The sequence below is a fragment of the Lipotes vexillifer genome, unplaced genomic scaffold (assembly GCF_000442215.2).
Source record: "Lipotes vexillifer unplaced genomic scaffold, Lipotes_vexillifer_v1.1 scaffold504, whole genome shotgun sequence".
Taxonomy (NCBI): domain Eukaryota; kingdom Metazoa; phylum Chordata; class Mammalia; order Artiodactyla; family Lipotidae; genus Lipotes; species Lipotes vexillifer.
In genome coordinates, this window is record NW_006785225.1 from 1,297,716 (window position 1) to 1,316,211 (window position 18,496).

General features: G+C 45.5%; 2 protein-coding genes across 3 annotated transcripts in view; one reads left to right on the forward strand and one right to left on the reverse strand.

Annotated features, from left to right (window-relative positions):
* Positions 1-1,210: 1,210 nt before the first annotated feature.
* On the reverse strand, positions 1,211-14,050 carry CKLF (chemokine like factor). Its single transcript, XM_007457333.1, has 3 exons — positions 13,973-14,050; positions 3,632-3,727; positions 1,211-1,327 (listed from the first exon to the last, which is right to left on the reverse strand). The coding sequence occupies exons 1-3, from the start codon at positions 14,048-14,050 to the stop codon at positions 1,211-1,213; spliced, it is 291 nt and encodes a 96-aa protein (XP_007457395.1).
* A 2,741-nt stretch (positions 14,051-16,791) lies between these two features.
* Positions 16,792-18,496, forward strand: part of TK2 (thymidine kinase 2) — a 31,710-nt gene continuing 30,005 nt past the window's right edge. The window contains exons 1-2 of one of the 2 annotated variants that reach the window (XM_007457318.1): positions 16,792-16,912; positions 18,157-18,188. In XM_007457318.1, the coding sequence (XP_007457380.1) occupies positions 16,798-16,912; positions 18,157-18,188 (147 nt within the window). In that variant the 5' untranslated portion in view covers positions 16,792-16,797. Of the gene's footprint in view, positions 16,913-18,150; positions 18,189-18,496 lie in introns of both variants that reach the window. The other variant, XM_007457317.1, reaches the window with a different exon arrangement.

Consider the following 18,496-nt stretch of genomic DNA (forward strand, 5'->3'; position numbering starts at 1 on the left):
TATCAACTTTATCGGTCAAGTTTATTATTCTTGTTTGCTAATGTACACATTGCTGTTATTATCTCCACTGTTTCCCTAATTCCCTTTGTGAGGGGAGACCTGAGCAATATAAAAGTGAGGGGTGGAGGGAAGCGTGCCAACTTTAGTAGCAAGGGTAGAGTGTGTGCGAGGAGCAAAGGGAGAGGAGGAAGAAAGGGGAGGCGAAACAATGTGGACCGGCAAAGGGAATTAGGGAAGTTTCCCCTAGGTGGCGCCCCTGGGAATCACTCACTCCCTGAGGCCGTAGCCGGCCTGCATCCGCCCTTGCATCCGCGCTTGCATCCGCCCAGCGGGCCACCAGCCCTCTCTGCTCACCAGCCTAATGATCTTCAAGATTCCTGTGGGCGAGAAGAGAAAACGCTTGAGGCTGTTCCTGAATTTGGGCGGGACTTTGGTGCGGCCCTCAGCACGCTTTTGTATGGCCGCCTTCTCCCGTTGGCTGGGGATCGCGGGTTGTGCAGTGGGCTTGAGCGTGGGTGCAGTGCGCCCCCGGGATGCTGAGGGCGCCGCGCTTGTGTCCCGCACCGAGCTTGTGGATGTCGCCGAGCGCTCGGGATGCGCCGCACGGGCGACGTTTACTGAGCGGGAGGGACGCCCCCCGGATTTCGAGTCCCCCGAACGTGCGTTGTCGTCTTCAGGATTCATGGTGGACCCCCGGGCCTGGTGGTGTCTGACGGGCCCCTCGGCTTTGAGTCTGCACGGCGGCGGCCGGCTCTCCCCGGGGAACCAGCGTCGCGCCCCAACGGCTGCCGGCCTCCTCTCCCTCGCGCGCACTCAGCTCTGGCTGCCGGCAGACAAACCAAGCCCTTCAGCCGCCCTCGTAGCCACTGGGATGCGACGCCGCTGCCTAGCCTGGGAACTCAAGGTCCCCTCAACGCCACCACCTCCGTGCTGTCAGCCAGCCGGGGAGCGGGCTCTGAAGACCATTTCGGGCGCTCCCGGCGCTTTCTCCTCTGCCTCCCGTGCCCCAGGAACAGGAAAACCAGATCCCATAAGATTGAGGCGCTCGAGCGCTCCCTTGGAAGTTACAGCGCTGGGCCCACAGCTCCTAAATCTCTTCTTCCAGCTCCCACATAGAGATTAAAGTGAGAACTGCAGAAAATATGTGTTAGAATAAAGAGATATATTTAATAATTAGCATCAACTAAAAAGGAATATAAAGTTACAAAACTTATAGTTTGTCATGAACAGCACTTTTCTGATAAGGACCACTTGGATTAAACAGCAGCTTCCGGTAAATAAGGGCCCCGTCGGCAATACAGAACACCGAGGCCACGAGTCCAAACGCCTGAAACAAAGACACAGTGTCACTGCTGTGGCCATGGCCACACAGGTTTTAAGTGGTCTGCCCACCGGCTTCCTCTCCTGTGAGGGCACCAGGATTGCTCCCTACGCTGTCACCTAATACTAAAATGGGAAGAGACTTCAGAGATCATTTTATTCTCATTCCCAAGTTTTCCCAGTACCTTCCTAGAGAAAGGGAAAGGTAATTTAAGTGAGCAGAAACAATACTGAGGTGGTGTGGGCTCTGAGACCAATACTTGTCTGGATCTCTTGACATGCTCCTGGATATACTGTTTAAAGCCCTGCCTATGATACTTAGTTACTAATCAACATTTCTATACCCAATGATCAACTGTTTGACTTTCCTATTGCAAACTGTACTGGAGAAAAGGTCAGGTTAACACCAGCTCAAGCTTTAACCATGGTGATAGTAGCTGTGATAAGAGATTTGGAGAAATGGAGTGATAAGATGACCCAAAGTGAACTCTCAAAGGCCGGGCTACATCCACTTAAGGGGTGGGATTCTAAATAGGCCTCAGGAAAACAAAACTGAAGTAAAGGGAATAAACTAGAACATGGTCTTTAGGTACTCTGATGGCTATTTGAGAACTGGTGCCGGGGCTGGAGAAAGGGGATGTCAGTGTTATTTCACCAGCTCCATCCAACTGCCAAGAAATCTGGCTTTCTGGCTTCAGACACTGTTCCTTTTCCATCCTGAATCTCAAACGCAGCTTCCTAGGTTCTGACCACGCTACGTACCTCCTACCGGTGCTTTCATGATTCTGGTACACAGCATGTTGCCGGTTCCTCCACCTGGAACCATCCCCGTTTCCTCCCCTTTAGTTCTGGCAAACCACAATTCCACTGCTGGAGAGAGGTAGCTGCTTCCTCTTCTCTGTGCCCCACAGTGCTCTGTTAACAGCTCAGACACAGCTGTTTGCACTTTTGTCTCCTGTATTAGGCTCTAAGCAACTTGAGGATAGGGCTCACATTTTAGTCCAGAGCTGTCTAAACAAAATATAATGTGAGTCACCAATGTAAGCCACATAATTAATTTAAAATTGTCTAACTGCCACATTAAAAAGTAAAGAAAAAAACAAGTGAAATTAATTTTAATAATATCTTTTATTTAGCCTGATACATCCAAAAGAATGTAATTTTAACATGTCATCAATATAATAAAATTATAAATTCTACACTCTTTTGGGGGTAGCAAGTCTTTGAAATCCAGTGTGTGTTTTACACTTACAACTCATCTCAATTCAGACCAGCCACATTTCCAGTGCTCAAGAGCCACCTGTGGCTTGTGGCTCTATACTTTGTCAGCACCTACCGAAGTGCACTTAAAGAATGAATCAATGAGTGAATGAGTAAATAAGTGAGTGACAGTAAACCCTATGCCTCATCCCTCTTTCTCCATAATTATCTTTAAAGACAACTAGGAGAGATTGCTATTACAGCACTATGTCATTTCTAGAGTAATTCCCATCCCTCATGAAGTTGCTTTGGGCCTAATGAAGGAGTTGAAAAGCCATGGATTCTGACATATGTGGCCAGTTCTCCTAAGTGGCCCATACTATGAAAAGACAAGGAAGTAGGAGGGAGATTTATTTAAGAAGAACTTAATAATTCACTTCTCTAAATCAGAACCTAGAAGAGCCAAATGATTTTGAACCCCCTATAAGAAATCTAAAAAGAATATCAGATGGAACTGTAACTAAATTACTTGACTCTTCGTTTGTTTTGGCTTGCCTTCCAAATTAAACTGATTTGCTTCTCTTCAAGCAGTGTTCAAAATAATCCTTTAGTTACAAGGCTTCCTACCACCATTCCCTTACGATGACACATCTTCTATTAAATTCCATCTGAAGCAGGATCTGGACAAGAAATAACTGAGCTTAGAAGAGTCTGTCTCACATTAGCAAGTGGGATGTATCCTTTTCTTGAAAAGGGAGAGCTCTGAAATTCATCCATGGTTTGTTTTTTTCTTGACATCAGGTTTCTGAGAGTTTAGTACTGTAACTGATTCCAGTAGCTTTTCTCAGTCTAGTCTAGCCCTACATATCTATGAGAAATATGGAGGAATCTCTTTATTTGGTTAACTTCAAGTTTAGCGTGAAATCATATTCCTTGACATTAATCAGGGCACGTGTTCACACACAAAAGTATTAAGCCATTAGGTACTGTGTACTGGCTTAGAAGCCTCAAGGATGAATACAGTCTAGCTTTCTGTTCTTGTATTTATTTTTCAAGTAAATTTGAATTCTGATCGAACCTGAAGGAAGAAACCAGAAAGACCTCCACTTACCCCTCCAAGGACTGTATATGTTGTGGTTTCTGGGATCAGTGCCAACACAGATATAACTATCATGAATACTGCTGTAACCACTGAGTTGATAATATCCTGAAAACACAGAATAGAAAAGTCAGCTTTACATGAAGATCACCAACAAAATGAATCAGCTCTCTAAAGATTTCGCAAGTTCCATTTTATTAAACAAGTTTATTTAGTTTAAGTAGTTTCGTTTTAGGAAGTCAAACTGCTGCAGTAAAATGACACATATATTGTCTTTGGCCTATAATGATGCCTAATGGGTCTCTTATCCTATGAAACACCAATCATTTAACTCCTTAACAGGCTTATGTCTTTTTTATTTAAATGTAGTTGGAGGGAGAACTCATCTGGTTAGGAGTGGATGACGTATTATGCGGAACGTTTAAAGTAGAATGGTACACTGGGAAGTCAGGATGCTCAATGTTAATAATATAAGAGAAAGTGTGGAGTGCTCTACACCATAAAATAAACAACTTTATAATGTTACTCCAAATGCAATTAATAAATCTTAGAGCTGGAGAAAGTGGTAATTTTCGGGAAAAAGCTCCCACATATCTTTTTGCAACAGCTGGCCAATTATGCAATGAGTTTTTGATGATGTAGCTCATTCATTTAATAATTTCTTGAAATGAAGCATTTTCATTCTGAACTGTGGCTTTAAGAGGTGCAACTTACATTTTGAATGGATGTAAACTGTGGGAAAGTTAAATTGTCTTTATTCTGGAAAGGTTTATGTATATTTGCAGATAACGGTAGCAAGAAGGAATTGTTAACACAGAAATATCAAACTTCAAAACTCTGGTAACTTAGAAAAGTGGTTATTACAAAGAAAATAGGAAGAGGTTCAACAGGGACAGGGTAAGATTAGATACATTTAGGCAGAAAAAAAGTCCTCATTTGCAGGAGATAGTGAGTTCTAGGTTAATGGTCCTCTGTGCTGGGTATTTTGCTCTGCTTCAAGGCAATAGACCACACCTCTGCTTCAGACAGGCAGCCCTGCCTCCCGTTAGTAATTTGGCTAAGTGTATATGAATGGCTTCAGATAAAAATGGTGTTCTAGGGAGTGCAGAGAATCACGGGGTGGGGGGTGGGGGGAAAGGATGCACCTGCCCCAGAACATCAGTGATCCTTAATGGTGGTTTAAAGCATTGCTTTTCTTTTAAAACCAAACATCAGTATGCCATGGCGTAGAATATAAATTTAATTACAAAAATGGAGATTTCACGGAAATTTTGAGCCTGTACTTCCATATCACCACAAAGCCCTGGGTTGGCTCACTTTGTGTGTTTTCTGTCACTGGAGCGCTTGAGGGGAACAGTCAGAGGAAGCCTGCTCTACAAACTGTGTTAGTTACTGCAACTTTGGGACAATGACACATATCACACATCTGTGTGCAGACAACCATGCTCTTTCCTAATCAGTGAAGACAGTGGCCATCAGATAGAAGTATTTACAGGTTACCTTTTCCCCACCTACAGATTAATTGGAATCTTCAGCCATCTTTGTGTCCTTCACTTTTGTTATAGTGAAAGAGCCACAGACAACTTCTCCAGCTGTGCTCTGGCCTCATTCCCGTCAACCACTCTGCTGGGACCTCACTGTTTATTACCCTCCTTTGTCCCTGGCCAGGTTTCCTCAACTCAGTGGTGGCCCCTTTAGTTACAGCTGTGTCCTTCCCTGCTCAGTCTAACAATCCCACTGCTTTACTGTCACCTGTCCATTCAAGGCAAACCACTCTGGGAAAGGCCACTGGGGGTCTCTATTAATACAGTCAGTAGATATAGATTTTTTTTCTTTTCTGGGCTTTCTTCCTTTACCTGTGACATTATTCACCACTTCTTTCTTCTTGAAATGCTCTCCTCTCTTGGCTTCTGGGACATGGGTCTCCCCTGGGTCCTCTCCTGTCCTCAGGCCACTCCTCCTTTCCACGCCAGATGTTGGTATTTCCCAGTCTTGCCTTATCTTCCTCTACTCTCCCTCCGAGCCGTTTTCCCAGAGCTCATTTACCATCACGAGGTGATGACTCCCAAAGCTGCAGCTCTGACTTCTCTCTCCTAAGCTTCAGACCTGAACGTTTCCATCTGAATACCCCATAAGCAAGTAAAACCTTCTGTTTCTCAAACTGAACTCATTACATACCACTCTCCTTGGCCCTTCCTTAAAGCTGTCCTTCCTCCTATACTTCCTGTCTCATTACCCTCTTAAGACAGTTCTTTAAATGGCAGCTATCCTTGATTTTCCTGTTACCCAGTCCTATCAGTTTTCATCAACACTTTTTCTCACCAGCTACCGTTTTAACCTTAATTTAGGCCTTTCTCATTTCCATGTCTGGATTATGAGAAGAGACTTTTAAGCGGTCTCTGAGACCTACCTCTAGTTTTGCTCCTCTTCAAGCCGTTATCGACACTGCCACCAGCGATCTCCTCAGATATGAGCTAATCACATCACTCTCCTACTTAAAAGCCTCCCAAAGCTTCCAGCAGCCTTTGGATTAAAACTCAGGGCATTCAAAGCCTTGCATGCTCTGACCTCCTACTGCCTTTCAAACCTCCACTCTTGCCCCTCTCTTCTTCACAGCCACTCAGAACTCCTGCAGGTCCTTGAGGGTCCAGCTCTTTCTCCCCCTAGACCCTCACACACACTGCTCCCTGTACTGGGAAAACTCTCTCAGCCCCATATCAGTTGGCTAACTACTTCTCATCCTCCAGCCCTCAACGCAGGCGTAGTTTTCCTCAGGCAAGCCTGTTATGACTTGGTCCCCTTCTCTTCCACACCATCCGGGTATACACCTGCCACAGCACCTGTTATACTGGATTGCTCACCTATCTTACTTTCTGGCTACACTGAAAGTTTCTCAGGTGCAAGATTTGTGTCTTGTTTTATCAAAGAAGCTAGTATAGAATCTGGGATTAGCCGATACTTAATATTTGTTGAATAACTGATTTCATGAGATCAAGAGCAGAGAGGAATCTGGGTTTCATGATGGAGTAATAACTTAGTTGACCAATATAGCACCATTTCTAAGAGTACAGTATCAGCCAAGTGTGAGCCTCAGATTTGGAGACATGCTATACATAGGCCACGCTCCTTCTCAGTGTGTTGTTAACTTTAGGACTCCAAGTTTATTACTGGGATGTGTAAGAAGCTCCAGAGAATTACTACAGTTTGAGGAAAAATAAACGCTAAAATGTGTTAGTTTCATTAACTTTGGAAAAGCAGAGTGTGAAGAGCAACTATGTGACTTTTTGGGTACAAGATGAACAGGATGTGGACCATGTTCATCATCTCCTTGAAGAAATCCTTGGGATAATTTAGCTTAGTCCTTTCTGCCACTAAATGGGATTACATACCCTGAGGGCCAGCTGAGGAAGGCTTTGTAATCTCTTGTCCCAGACCTTATACTTCAGTCAGGTCCAGCTCCAAAGTGTAGATCAAGGAGGATTTTGGAGAGGCGCCATGAAGATCCTATCTATTTCCCAGCTTTCCACTTTGGGGACTTTCTCAGCTTGTGATTAGTCTGAAATGCTCATCATTGGTCTTCAAAAGTGGTTCCAGGAGGACCACTTTAAGGGATGCTTATGGTTTGAGAATAGCTCTAAAGTCCTCTCTTCTTAGTACGGGTTATCAGCTTGAATATCAGCACTCTGGAATCCAAGAGGATGAGACAAGTGCTGCTACCAATCCAGCCAAAGGGTAGAAGGGCAGCAGGGGTCTCAGAAAGGAGATCTATGGACATAGGATTCTGGGGATAAGACTTGAAAGAGGAGCAGTGAAGTCACTCAGTTCTTCCTAGAACCAGCTTATGGTCCAGGCTGAAGGGCCAAGTATCCCTTAGTTAGTATCTTCAACTTGCCTATTTTGAAAGTTTCCAGACCATCTGGGCATTCCACTGGGCAGTTATTCCTAATGCTGTGAGCATGGCAGGTAAAGTCCATATGCTACTAAATAAGGTTCTACAAGGTGAGTTAAAAATTATGTGGCATTAATGATTATAGACATTTTGAAGTAAGAAAATGTTGTGTTTTATTTAGCCTCTAAATTATTTTGATTTTCCATTTAGTGATCAGGGATGTGTAAGATGTAGATACTTGTGTATCTGTCTCCATTTCTATTCCCCACTTTTGAGGTCATATCAACATGCATTTAAAAAGGAGGTAAAGATTAAGAATACTATATAATTTCATTAACCATGATCTTGAATTTAAATTTCTTTTGAAGATCTACACCTACGTGAATTCTCCTTAGAAAGACAGGTCTGAAAGGTCAGCCACATCTACGGATAGATAGAGCTCAGAGGAGAATTTATGCTCCGTGGTTGCCCTGGTTCCCTGAGAATCTCCCCAGAGCACATTAGCAGTGGGTAGAGTTCCTCCTTCCTAAGCCTGTCAGAGATTCCTTAAAGGCTTAAGGAAACTAAAGAACAGAGTTTATTAAAATGTCTTTTTTCTATGGCAGGAAAAGGTAGTTAACTTTGACAGTGAAACTGAACACTTACAAGCAAAGGCCAAAATATACAGTCAATTAATCGATCAAGTCTGAGTATATATAAAACTATGAAAAAGAAAGTAACAGTGACTTCAAATCCAGTGACAACAATGTATGGCTCTGGGGCTTGTGCGATGATAAAAAGGGTCATAGATGTCACAGTTAGCGCCTATAGGAAAAAAAAACATGATTTTTCAGTGATTACTGAATACAAGTTTAAGCTGTAAAAATGATCATTTCTAAAATAACGAAATAAATGGGTTTCTTCCATATACACACACATCTAAAAGAGGAAGACTAAAATGTATGGATGTTGACGTCTTTTTGTGTTTTAGAGAACTAGGTATCCCTCTCTGTTTTAAGTCTAATTAATTACTCCGCTTGTATACCTAATACCGTCACTTCCCACATCTGTTCCCTTGATCTTTTTCCACTAAATATCTCCTTTTCCCTCTCGTACCTTCAATCTCTCCTCCTCCACTAGTTCCTTTCCTCATCATCCTCTAAACATATCTAAGGTTATCCTCTCTTGAAACACACATACCTTCCTTTCACCCTGCTCCCCACTGAAATTCCCATCTTCTACTTATTCCTGTAATGCTTCTCAAAAAATTCTTTATACTGGCTGATATAATTCCTTGTCATCCACTCATCACTCCTTAACTCTTAACAATCTGGAATCTGCTGTCAAATTTAAACTTAGAATGTTGCCATGAAAAATACTGGGGAGGAAAGCTGAAAACAAATTGTCAGAGAAAAACAATTCTCTAAAGAATCCTGTGAGGAAGAAAAGGAAAAAAAAACAACAACAACAATTCTGATGCTTCGCTTTTTAACACACTTCCTCTTATCTAAACATAATGCAATCAGAATTAACAAAAACTTAAGTGGGGAAAAAAAAACCTTGAAGATTATTAATCTAATCCAATTTCCTCATTTCCAAATGAAGATATAGAAAACAGAAATGAAAAGTGACTTAAAGGAAAAAATAAGCTGGGAGTCTGTCAATGTCATGATGTTCTTAGGAGATACAACTCTATCCAAAGTCTCTGTGTTCTTGGAAAATGGTTTTGTCAAGAGCCTTCCCTGGCTAGACTTTTATGATCAGTCTGTCAGCATCCACATTCTCTTTTTAACCTTAGATCTATATAGGCTACTTCATAATTCTTTCAATTACTTTATTAGTATAAAAGTAGCTTACCTTTAAACTTCTAAATTGGTCAGTTTGCTTACACAGTAAATATAACTAGTTACTAAATAACTCATTCTTTATAATTAATATAATTACGATCAGCAACATGTCATCTCAAATCACTTCATTTACTTTACTGAACCAGGGTCTTGAGTTCATGGGTTATGAAATCAAGGGTCACTTTTTCAGTCCCCATCTTCTGTAACCTTGGAATTTGGCACTGGTGATTAATCCATTTTCTTAACAGTTCCCATGATTTCAGTCACACTGGGTTCTCCCCTAATCCATACTAACAGCTCATATCTTTCCTAACTCCTGGCCTTTGTTTTCAGTTAGCTTTTAAATATTCCACTAATACCTCAAACATTTCTTCACCACTCTATGTAGGACTGCTTTTGCCAAGATCATCAATGATTGCAAAATTACTAAATTTAACAAACATTTTTCAATCCTTATCCTACTAGACCCCCATGACTTATTTGCCATTGGCTTTTTCCTACTTTTCTACTCCTTGGCTCCCATGTCACCTTTTCTAGTTCTTATACCTCTGAAACTATTCTCTCGGTGGGCTTTCCTTTTGCCCATCTCTTTAAAATGATGGCATTCCTTTAGATTCTGTCCACAACCCACTCAACAAATCTGGGTCTCTGTCCCAGGTCTATCCTCAACGTCTCACACATAAATAGCCACTTAGAATCTTTAATTCACCATGTGCAAAACTGTCACCTTGCTCCTTCCTCCTGTATTCACTATCTTAATTGGTGATATGACCATCTATCTTTTCACCTGCCCCTGGAAACCTAAGATCACTGCTCCAACTTACTCCTTACAACTGACCAATGATTGGGTCCTGCTGACTTAATGCTTAAGCATTTTGGGAATCCACTTTGTCCCTAAAACTACTGCCCCTCAGTATCTTTTCCTTGAATTACCATGACAAAGATATTACAGTAAAATTTCTAAAATAAAAATGTGTGCAATTCTTCACCTATTTAAAACCCTTCAATGGCTCCCATGGTTTTTAGAATAGAGGCTACCTTCACCATGGTATTCAAAGTCTTCCATGACTCAGCTCCTGTCTACTTCTCTAACAAAGAGTTGTTCACAGTTTATCCACAGGATAATTCCAATGTTCAATTCTCAGTCCTCATCTTACTTGAACTATCATCAGTATTTGACACAGTTGATCATTCCGTCGAGAAAGTTTTCATTTGGCTTCTAGGACACCATACTTTTAGTTTCTCCTACCTCCCTAATTGTGCTTTCTCATTCTTCTTTGCTGATTCCTCCTCCTCTCTCCAATCTCTCTCTTTTTTAAAAAATTAATTAATTTATATTTTTGGCTGCACACGGGGTTTCTCTAGTTATAGTAAGCGGGGGCTACTCTTCGTTTCGGTGTCCGGGCTTCTCATTGCGGTGGCTTCTCTTGTTGTGGAGCGCGGGCTCTAGGCACGCGGGCTTCAGTAGTTGTGGCATGTGGGCTCAGTAGTTGTGGTTCACGGGCTCTAGAGCGCAGGCTCAGGAGTTGTGGCTCACAGGCTTAGTTGCTCCATGGCATGTGGGATCTTCCCGGACCAGGGCTCGAACCCACGTCCCCTGCATTGGCAGGCGGATTCTTAACCACTGTGCCACCAGGGAAGTCCCTCCCCAATCTCTTAATGTTGAAGTGTTCTGGGGCTCCATCCATGGTCCTCTTCTCCACTCTATGTACACTCATCTCTTGATGATCTCATCAGTCTTGTGACTTTCAGTACTTCTATTTCTGCAGTGCCAATCTCTCTCCTAAAATCCAGTCTTGTATATTCCAAATGCCTGTTCAGTACTGCCACTTGAATGTCTAATAGACATCTCCAAAGTGAAATCCAAAATTGAACTTCTGATCCCCTGCCTCCATTTACTTCACCCACAGGCTTTCAGTGGATGGCAACTCCATTCTTCCAGCTACTTAGGCCAAAAACTTTGGAGTGATGTTGGACTCCTCTCTCTCTCACACCACATCTGGTTCATCAGCAAATCTTGTTGGGGTTACTTTCAAAATATATCCGAAATGTGATCATTTCTTATAGCCTACTCCACTAACAGCCTGGTCTGAGCCACTATCATCTCTTGCCCAGATTACTGCAATAGCCCCAACTCATCTCCTTTTTTTCTACCCTTGCCTCTGCAGGAATCCTCCTGTCCCCACCAGCCCTCACCTCCCAATCTATTGTCAACATATCAGCTGGTGTAGTTTTTAAAAATGTTACTCAGCGAGAGAGAGACATGGACATATATATACTAACAAACGTAAGGTAGATAGCCAGTGGGAAGCAGCCGCATGGCACAGGGAAACCGGCTCGGTTCTTTGTGGCTGTCTGGAGGGGTGGGATAGGGAGGGTGGGAGGGAGGGAGACAAAGAGGGAAGAGATATGGGAACATATATATATGTATAAGTGACTCACTCTGTTATAAAGCAGAAACTAACACACCATTGTAAAGCAATTATACCCCAATAAAGATGTTAAAAAAAAAAAAAATGTTACTCAGATCATATACAACTTTACTCAAAACCGTCTTCATCTCCCACTGTGTCCCTATGTCAGTCCACTCCCGCTATACTGGTTTCCTTGCTTTTCCTTGAACCCTTCAGGTACATTCCTGCCATAGGGCCATTGTACCGGATTTTCCTTTGCCTAAAACACTCTTCCTTCAGATATTCATAGCTTAACTCCCTCATCTCACTCAACGCTTTTGCTCAGAAGTCACCTCAACAAGGCCTAACTTGACCATTCTATTCCTGCAATCTTCCTCTCCAACCCTACCTTCCCTTACACTCTCTTACCTGGCTTTAGTTTTCTTTGTTCCACAGCACTTACCCCCTTCTAGAATATTACACCATTTATTTATTAATTTATTATTTATTTATTTATTGTGTTTATTGTTTGTCTTCCCTGCCCTCCCACCCCAATATGTAAACTCCATGTGGACAGGGATCTTTGCTTTGTCCCCTCATATCTCCCAAGAGCCTGGAACAGTGCCTGGCACATGGCAGGCTTTCAATAAATATCTGTTGGCTGAAAAAAATAAGGCAAAACTCAACTTCTTATGGTTTGCTCATAAATCATGCTGGGTTTTGTTTTTTTTTGGCCTCCACGCATTTGCTCAGGTGGCTGTCCCTTAAACCCTACCCAATGTCCCCCTAGGAAGTTTCCTGACACCTCCTTGGTTAGATGCCTCACTCTGTGCTCTAACTTCATCCTGTCACACATCACAGCTATCTGCTTGTGTGCCTCTCTCTGACTAAACTGAAGGACTGCATAGTCAGGGACTTTCATCTTGGGTGTCTTTGTTGTTTCAAGTCCTAACTCAGGGCTGGGAATACATTAAATATTCAAAGTTTTGTTGAGGGAATTAATATATCAAAAGTGAAACCTTTCTGGAGACTATAAAACCAGAAACAGAGGAATGATAAATGTGTTTCATTCACACTATAGAATACTTTGAAGCATATACAAATGATAATAAAGATTTATAATTATATTTTTTTAAAAATGGAAACTTTCTCACAAAATCCCATTTCTCCTCCAGTGTTCCAAAGCTTTCAGTACCTGGCATAAAACCCCAGACCCTCAGGTCACTTCTTTCCTGATTATTTACTTCCAACCCAAGCTAATCTCTCTGTTTTTTTGAACTCCAGAGTAGTTTTCTAAACTTCTTTCATGCATTCTGACTTGCATTATGTCATAGTTATTTCTCAGAATCACACACTTTGGTGTGAGAAGGACCTTGCATGCAGTTTGTTCTGCCCACTCACCTGAAGCTGAAATCACCATCACAACATGCTAAGTGCTCATCTGTGCCTGCTACCTCTTCTGTCTGGGAATGTACTGCCTTCCCAAGTGGCCACTTAATTTTGGCAACTTTCCCAATAAAAAAATTCTTCCTCATAATAAGCAGGACTGTTTTCCTGTAACCTTTAACTTTCCACCTCCTCTCCTTATATGTCGCCTCTTTAAATTTTAAGAATTAATTTTTTCCTTCCCCTTTTCTCTTCTCGAATTCCTTCAACATATTGTCTTATGATAATTTCCACTTCTCTAATTAGCCAGGTCGCCTTCCTCCAAATGACGATTCATTCTCTCCCAACCTCTGCCAGAACTGGCTGCAATGCTCCTGGCATGTCTGACACCCCAGGAACCAGGAGTTCCATCGTCCTTGCTCTGGACTATATCAGCCTTGAGCTCGCTCACATCAAAACTACTGAGTTCTAGCAAGTAAACACAGCATCCACTGAAACCCCTCGGTGCTTTTGTTTTTGTTTTTAATCTTGTTGGCATCTGAGTGGTACAACTGCAGCTGCCTCCCCTGGTAACCTGGGTACATGGTTTGTGGGTCCAAGTGTGGGCCATTCATGTAGGTGTGCGGATTTTGCTTTATGAGTGGGTCCGTAAAGCCCCTGATGGGGAAGGACGGCACCCTATTTCTTTCCTTCTACCCTCAGGGTGCAGAGCGAAATGCCTTGCCTCTAGGAAGGCCTTGACAGAGGTTCAACAAGGTTGAAAGAGAGGACAGGGCCTCGGCTTCGTGCTCTGCAGCCCTACCTCCCTGCGGGGAAGAGCGCTGGGACACCGTCCCTCACCCCGAGGCCCCGCCCTCACCAGCCGCAGCATCTTCACGTGGCCTTTCACGCTGAAGCAGAAGGGGCGGTGCTTCGGTTTCAGCTTCACCGTCAGCATCTCGCCTAAAGACCCAGCAGCAGCACTTCTCCGTCAGTTCCCCTCCTCAGCGGACCGATCTGCCAGGCCTCGCGCCACAGCTGCAACGGCCACTGCGGCCTCGAGACGCTCTTGAAGGTGTCCCGCCTTCCCAGCGCGCATGCGCAGGTCACCTCGCCCGCACTTGAGTACATGCGGCAGCCACCCTGACCCTGTCCGCTGCCACCTACTGGTGGCCCCCGCTAGGTGGAAAGCCAGGGTTCGCGCGCAGCGTTTCCTCAGACCTTGAGGGGAGCCAAGCAGGCCAGCTTCTCCCCACCCCCGAGTTGTCTGTCCAGTGGGAACGTTGGTTGTGCCTTTGTTAAAAGATAAATTGAGGCTTATTAAAATTTTTAAGATTTTATTTGAACAAAAATGGATTCAAATCGGGTGGCATCTGAACTTGAATCCGGCCTCTGTACCCTGCCACCGAATTAATCTCGGAGACAGAGTTTTGGGTGAAGTAGAAAAGTTTTATTGCTTTGCGAGGCAAAGGGGGCCACAGCACGCTAATGCCCTCAAAACTGTGTGTCCCAACTTGGAGAGGGTAGTCAGAAGGTTTACAGTAATTGTTCAAAGAGGGCGTGATCAGCTCCTGGACATTCTTCTGATTGGTTGGTGGTAAGTGGGAGTCAGCATCATCAACCTTCTGGTTCCAAGGTGTCTGGGGTCTGCGTGCTTGTGGGCAGCATACCGTCCTTAACCATTGACTTCTCCCATCTGATGGGGGTTTCAGTATCTGCAAAACAGCTCAAAGATACTGTCGTGTATATCGCTTGATGGGGAGCCAGGACCTTGCCCCAAGTCTGCACTATTGTTTCTCTCTCTCTCTCTCTCTTTTTTTTTTTTATTGTTTCTCTCTTTTTCTTTTATTGTTTCTCTTGACTGTTTGTTTCTCCTTTGTCTGTATCCCCTCCCTTCCCTAATTAGCAGCTGCTTGAATATGCCAGATGGAATTTAGGGAAGGTCATAGAGGCTGAATGAAGCCTATTTCCTGTAATCAAAGAGATGGGGCACATAGAAAGGCTTTTGTGCCCAGGAGCCCCACAGGATCCTGCTCAGTATCACACCCAATCTAACATAGAAAGGAGCTCTGAAGAGCTGTTCAAAAAGAAAGACTTTTATAGGCAGAAGGGAGCGAGAACAAGGAAGTTGGTTATTGCAAGGTTACTTTTCTTTAGGGGATGGCAGGGGGTCTATCAGGCAAGTCACCTAACTAGTGCTGATCAGACGAAGCCTGATTGACTGGAGAGCCAAAACTATAATTAAGTCTTGGTTTGGTGAGTGGGGCTTAGCATAAGCGACTCCATTTGGGGCCTGTTGTCTTTTTTTTTATAAGTAACTTTCTGAGGGATCTAATATATTTACAGTCCAGACCCTGGAAATGTCAAAGTTCAGAGGAAAGAGGGCTGGCTGTGGAGCAAGATAGATGAGCTTGAATTCCAGCTCCACCCCTTAATGAATGCTTCTGATCACTTTTTACGAGTTACCTAAGTTTCCAAGGATCAGCTAAGCCCGGAGAATGGGATTGACAATATCCACCCATACGGTTGTTGGGAAGAATAAATGACACCTTGCGTGCCAGGTGCCTGGATACAACAGATGCTCAATTAACTAATCTCCAATAGTTAATTAACCAATCAGTCGCTGGTGTTATTGGCCACCCATGCCCCGAGTTTTGCCAAATCATGCGTTCATTCTGCCAGCGTCTCGTTGGTGGGAAGATTTCCAGGTTGCAAAGGGTGAACCCCTCACCTTCTCGGAGAGAGGGTGAAATGAGACGGGGTCTCTTTAAGAGCCGGCAGGGCGGGGCGGGCGCGGGGCTGGAGGCGGTGCGCGGAGGCGGGCCCAGTCTGTGGGCCGCGCTTGCGCCGACGTGCGCTGGAAGGAAGGTCGGGCACGGTGGATTGGCCCGAGGGGCAATGCTGCTGCGGCCGCTGCGGAGCTGGGCTTCCTGGGCGCTGCGCCGCGACAGGCCCGGGAGCCCCGCCTCCAGTCCGGGGTTGCCAAGGGCGCAGCGTTGGGCCTGGCCTCGGGGTAATGCGTCTTTCAGTTCCCTTCGCTGGCGTCCCGGAGGCGGCCCTCAGCCCCACTCCGCGCCCTCAGCTCGCGGAACCTGCCTGAACCCGAAACCCCTTCTCCGAGGCGCCGGGATTTCCTCGGTCGGCCTGGGGGGAGGGGCGGGGCGGTCGCTGGCTGGTGTCCCAGAAAGAGTGCTGGCTGTGGAGCAAGATAGATGAGCTTGAATTCCAGCTCCACCCCTTAATGAATGCTTCTGATCACTTTTTACGAGTTACCTAAGTTTCCAAGGATCAGCTAAGCCCGGAGAATGGGATTGACAATATCCACCCATACGGTTGTTGGGAAGAATAAATGACACCTTGCGTGCCAGGTGCCTGGATACAACAGATGCTCAATTAACTAATCTCCAATAGTTAATTAACCAATCAGTCGCTGGTGTTATTGGCCACCCATGCCCCGAGTTTTGCCAAATCATGCGTTCATTCTGCCAGCGTCTCGTTGGTGGGAAGATTTCCAGGTTGCAAAGGGTGAACCCCTCACCTTCTCGGAGAGAGGGTGAAATGAGACGGGGTCTCTTTAAGAGCCGGCAGGGCGGGGCGGGCGCGGGGCTGGAGGCGGTGCGCGGAGGCGGGCCCAGTCTGTGGGCCGCGCTTGCGCCGACGTGCGCTGGAAGGAAGGTCGGGCACGGTGGATTGGCCCGAGGGGCAATGCTGCTGCGGCCGCTGCGGAGCTGGGCTTCCTGGGCGCTGCGCCGCGACAGGCCCGGGAGCCCCGCCTCCAGTCCGGGGTTGCCAAGGGCGCAGCGTTGGGCCTGGCCTCGGGGTAATGCGTCTTTCAGTTCCCTTCGCTGGCGTCCCGGAGGCGGCCCTCAGCCCCACTCCGCGCCCTCAGCTCGCGGAACCTGCCTGAACCCGAAACCCCTTCTCCGAGGCGCCGGGATTTCCTCGGTCGGCCTGGGGGGAGGGGCGGGGCGGTCGCTGGCTGGTGTCCCAGACGCCAGCCGGCAGGGAGCGGGTGGGGCCTTGGGGCTCCGGGCCCAACTCTTGTTCGGAGCTGGGGAGCCCTCTAAAGAGCGGAAAGAACCCCCTACCCCAAGGTTCCTGGGCCCATTCTTTGGGCCTTGGGGGAGATGCCGGCGAGCGGTGGGTGGGTTAGGCTCGGTGCGCTCTTTTTCCCGCTGGGAGTGGAAACCCTCCCCTTCAGAAGTGAGAGCCCCTGTTGTGGCCAAGTTCTGGCGTTCTTCGGCCTCGGGGTGTTCAGTGGCACCTGAGAACCCCTGTGGGGTGGGTGGGCCGCGATGTCTGCCCCGGGCCTACAGGAGAAGCCTGAGTCCTGTGCTGAAACCCACCCCTGGGTTTCAGTGGCCCACCCGCCAACCACTCTTACCCTGGAGCTACGAGTGGAGGTCACTCTGCGTTTTAACAAGCTGGACACCCATCAGTGAGGATCATAAATATAAAATGTGTGGAAAATGGAAAGCAGAATATACTAAGTGACCAAAGCTGAGCACAGTTGGGGCCCTGATGTGTCAACAGGACCCCGGCGGCAGTTTCAGTGTCACACAGGTAGATAGCAGTGGTGGGCCTGCCTCCGTCCACCTAGGGAGGGTCCCAGGTGTCACTGGAAAACATTTTTAGGCCAGGGAGCAAGCATAAAAATTACTGTTTTTGTCGTGGTTTAGATAATTAGGACAAAGAAGAGTAAGCTATTTTTTAATTTTTTAAAAAAATTATTTATTTATTTGTGGCTGTGTTGGGTCTTCGTTTCTGTGCGAGGGCTTTCTCTAGTTGTGGCAAGTGGGGGCCACTCTTCATCGTGGTGCGCGGGCCTCTCACTGTCGAAGTCTCTCGTGTTGCGGAGCGCAAGCTCCAGACGCGCAGGCTCAGTAGTTGTGGCTCACGGGCCTAGTTGCTCCGCGGCATGTGGGATCCTCCCAGACCAGGGCTCGAACCTGTGTTCCCTGCATTGGCAGGCAGATTCTCAACCACTGCGCCACCAGGGAAGCCCAAGAGTGAGCTATTTAAAACTAAGTTAAAAAATTGATTTCCTTTCTTTTCTAGATAAAGGTAGAGAAAATGAAAAAGAGAAAAAATCAGTGGTAAGTCTCCCTCTTATGTGCACTCTTTCCAGTGTAGGATTATATATGTGTAATAAACACACACGCATAATACACACATGTTTTGAGGAGGGGAGTGAAGTTTTTTTCACTATGTGCACATAGTTAAAAAAAACGAATACAAGAGGATCTCCAGGGATAAGGAAGTCTGTCTCCACTCCTGGGCCCCAGACTCCCTCCCCAGAGACCACCTCTGTTACTAGTTTCTGGTATGTCTTTCTTGAGAATCTACACAGGTGGGAGAATACATGTATTCATATCCTTTAGGTGGATTTGGACTATTAGCTTGA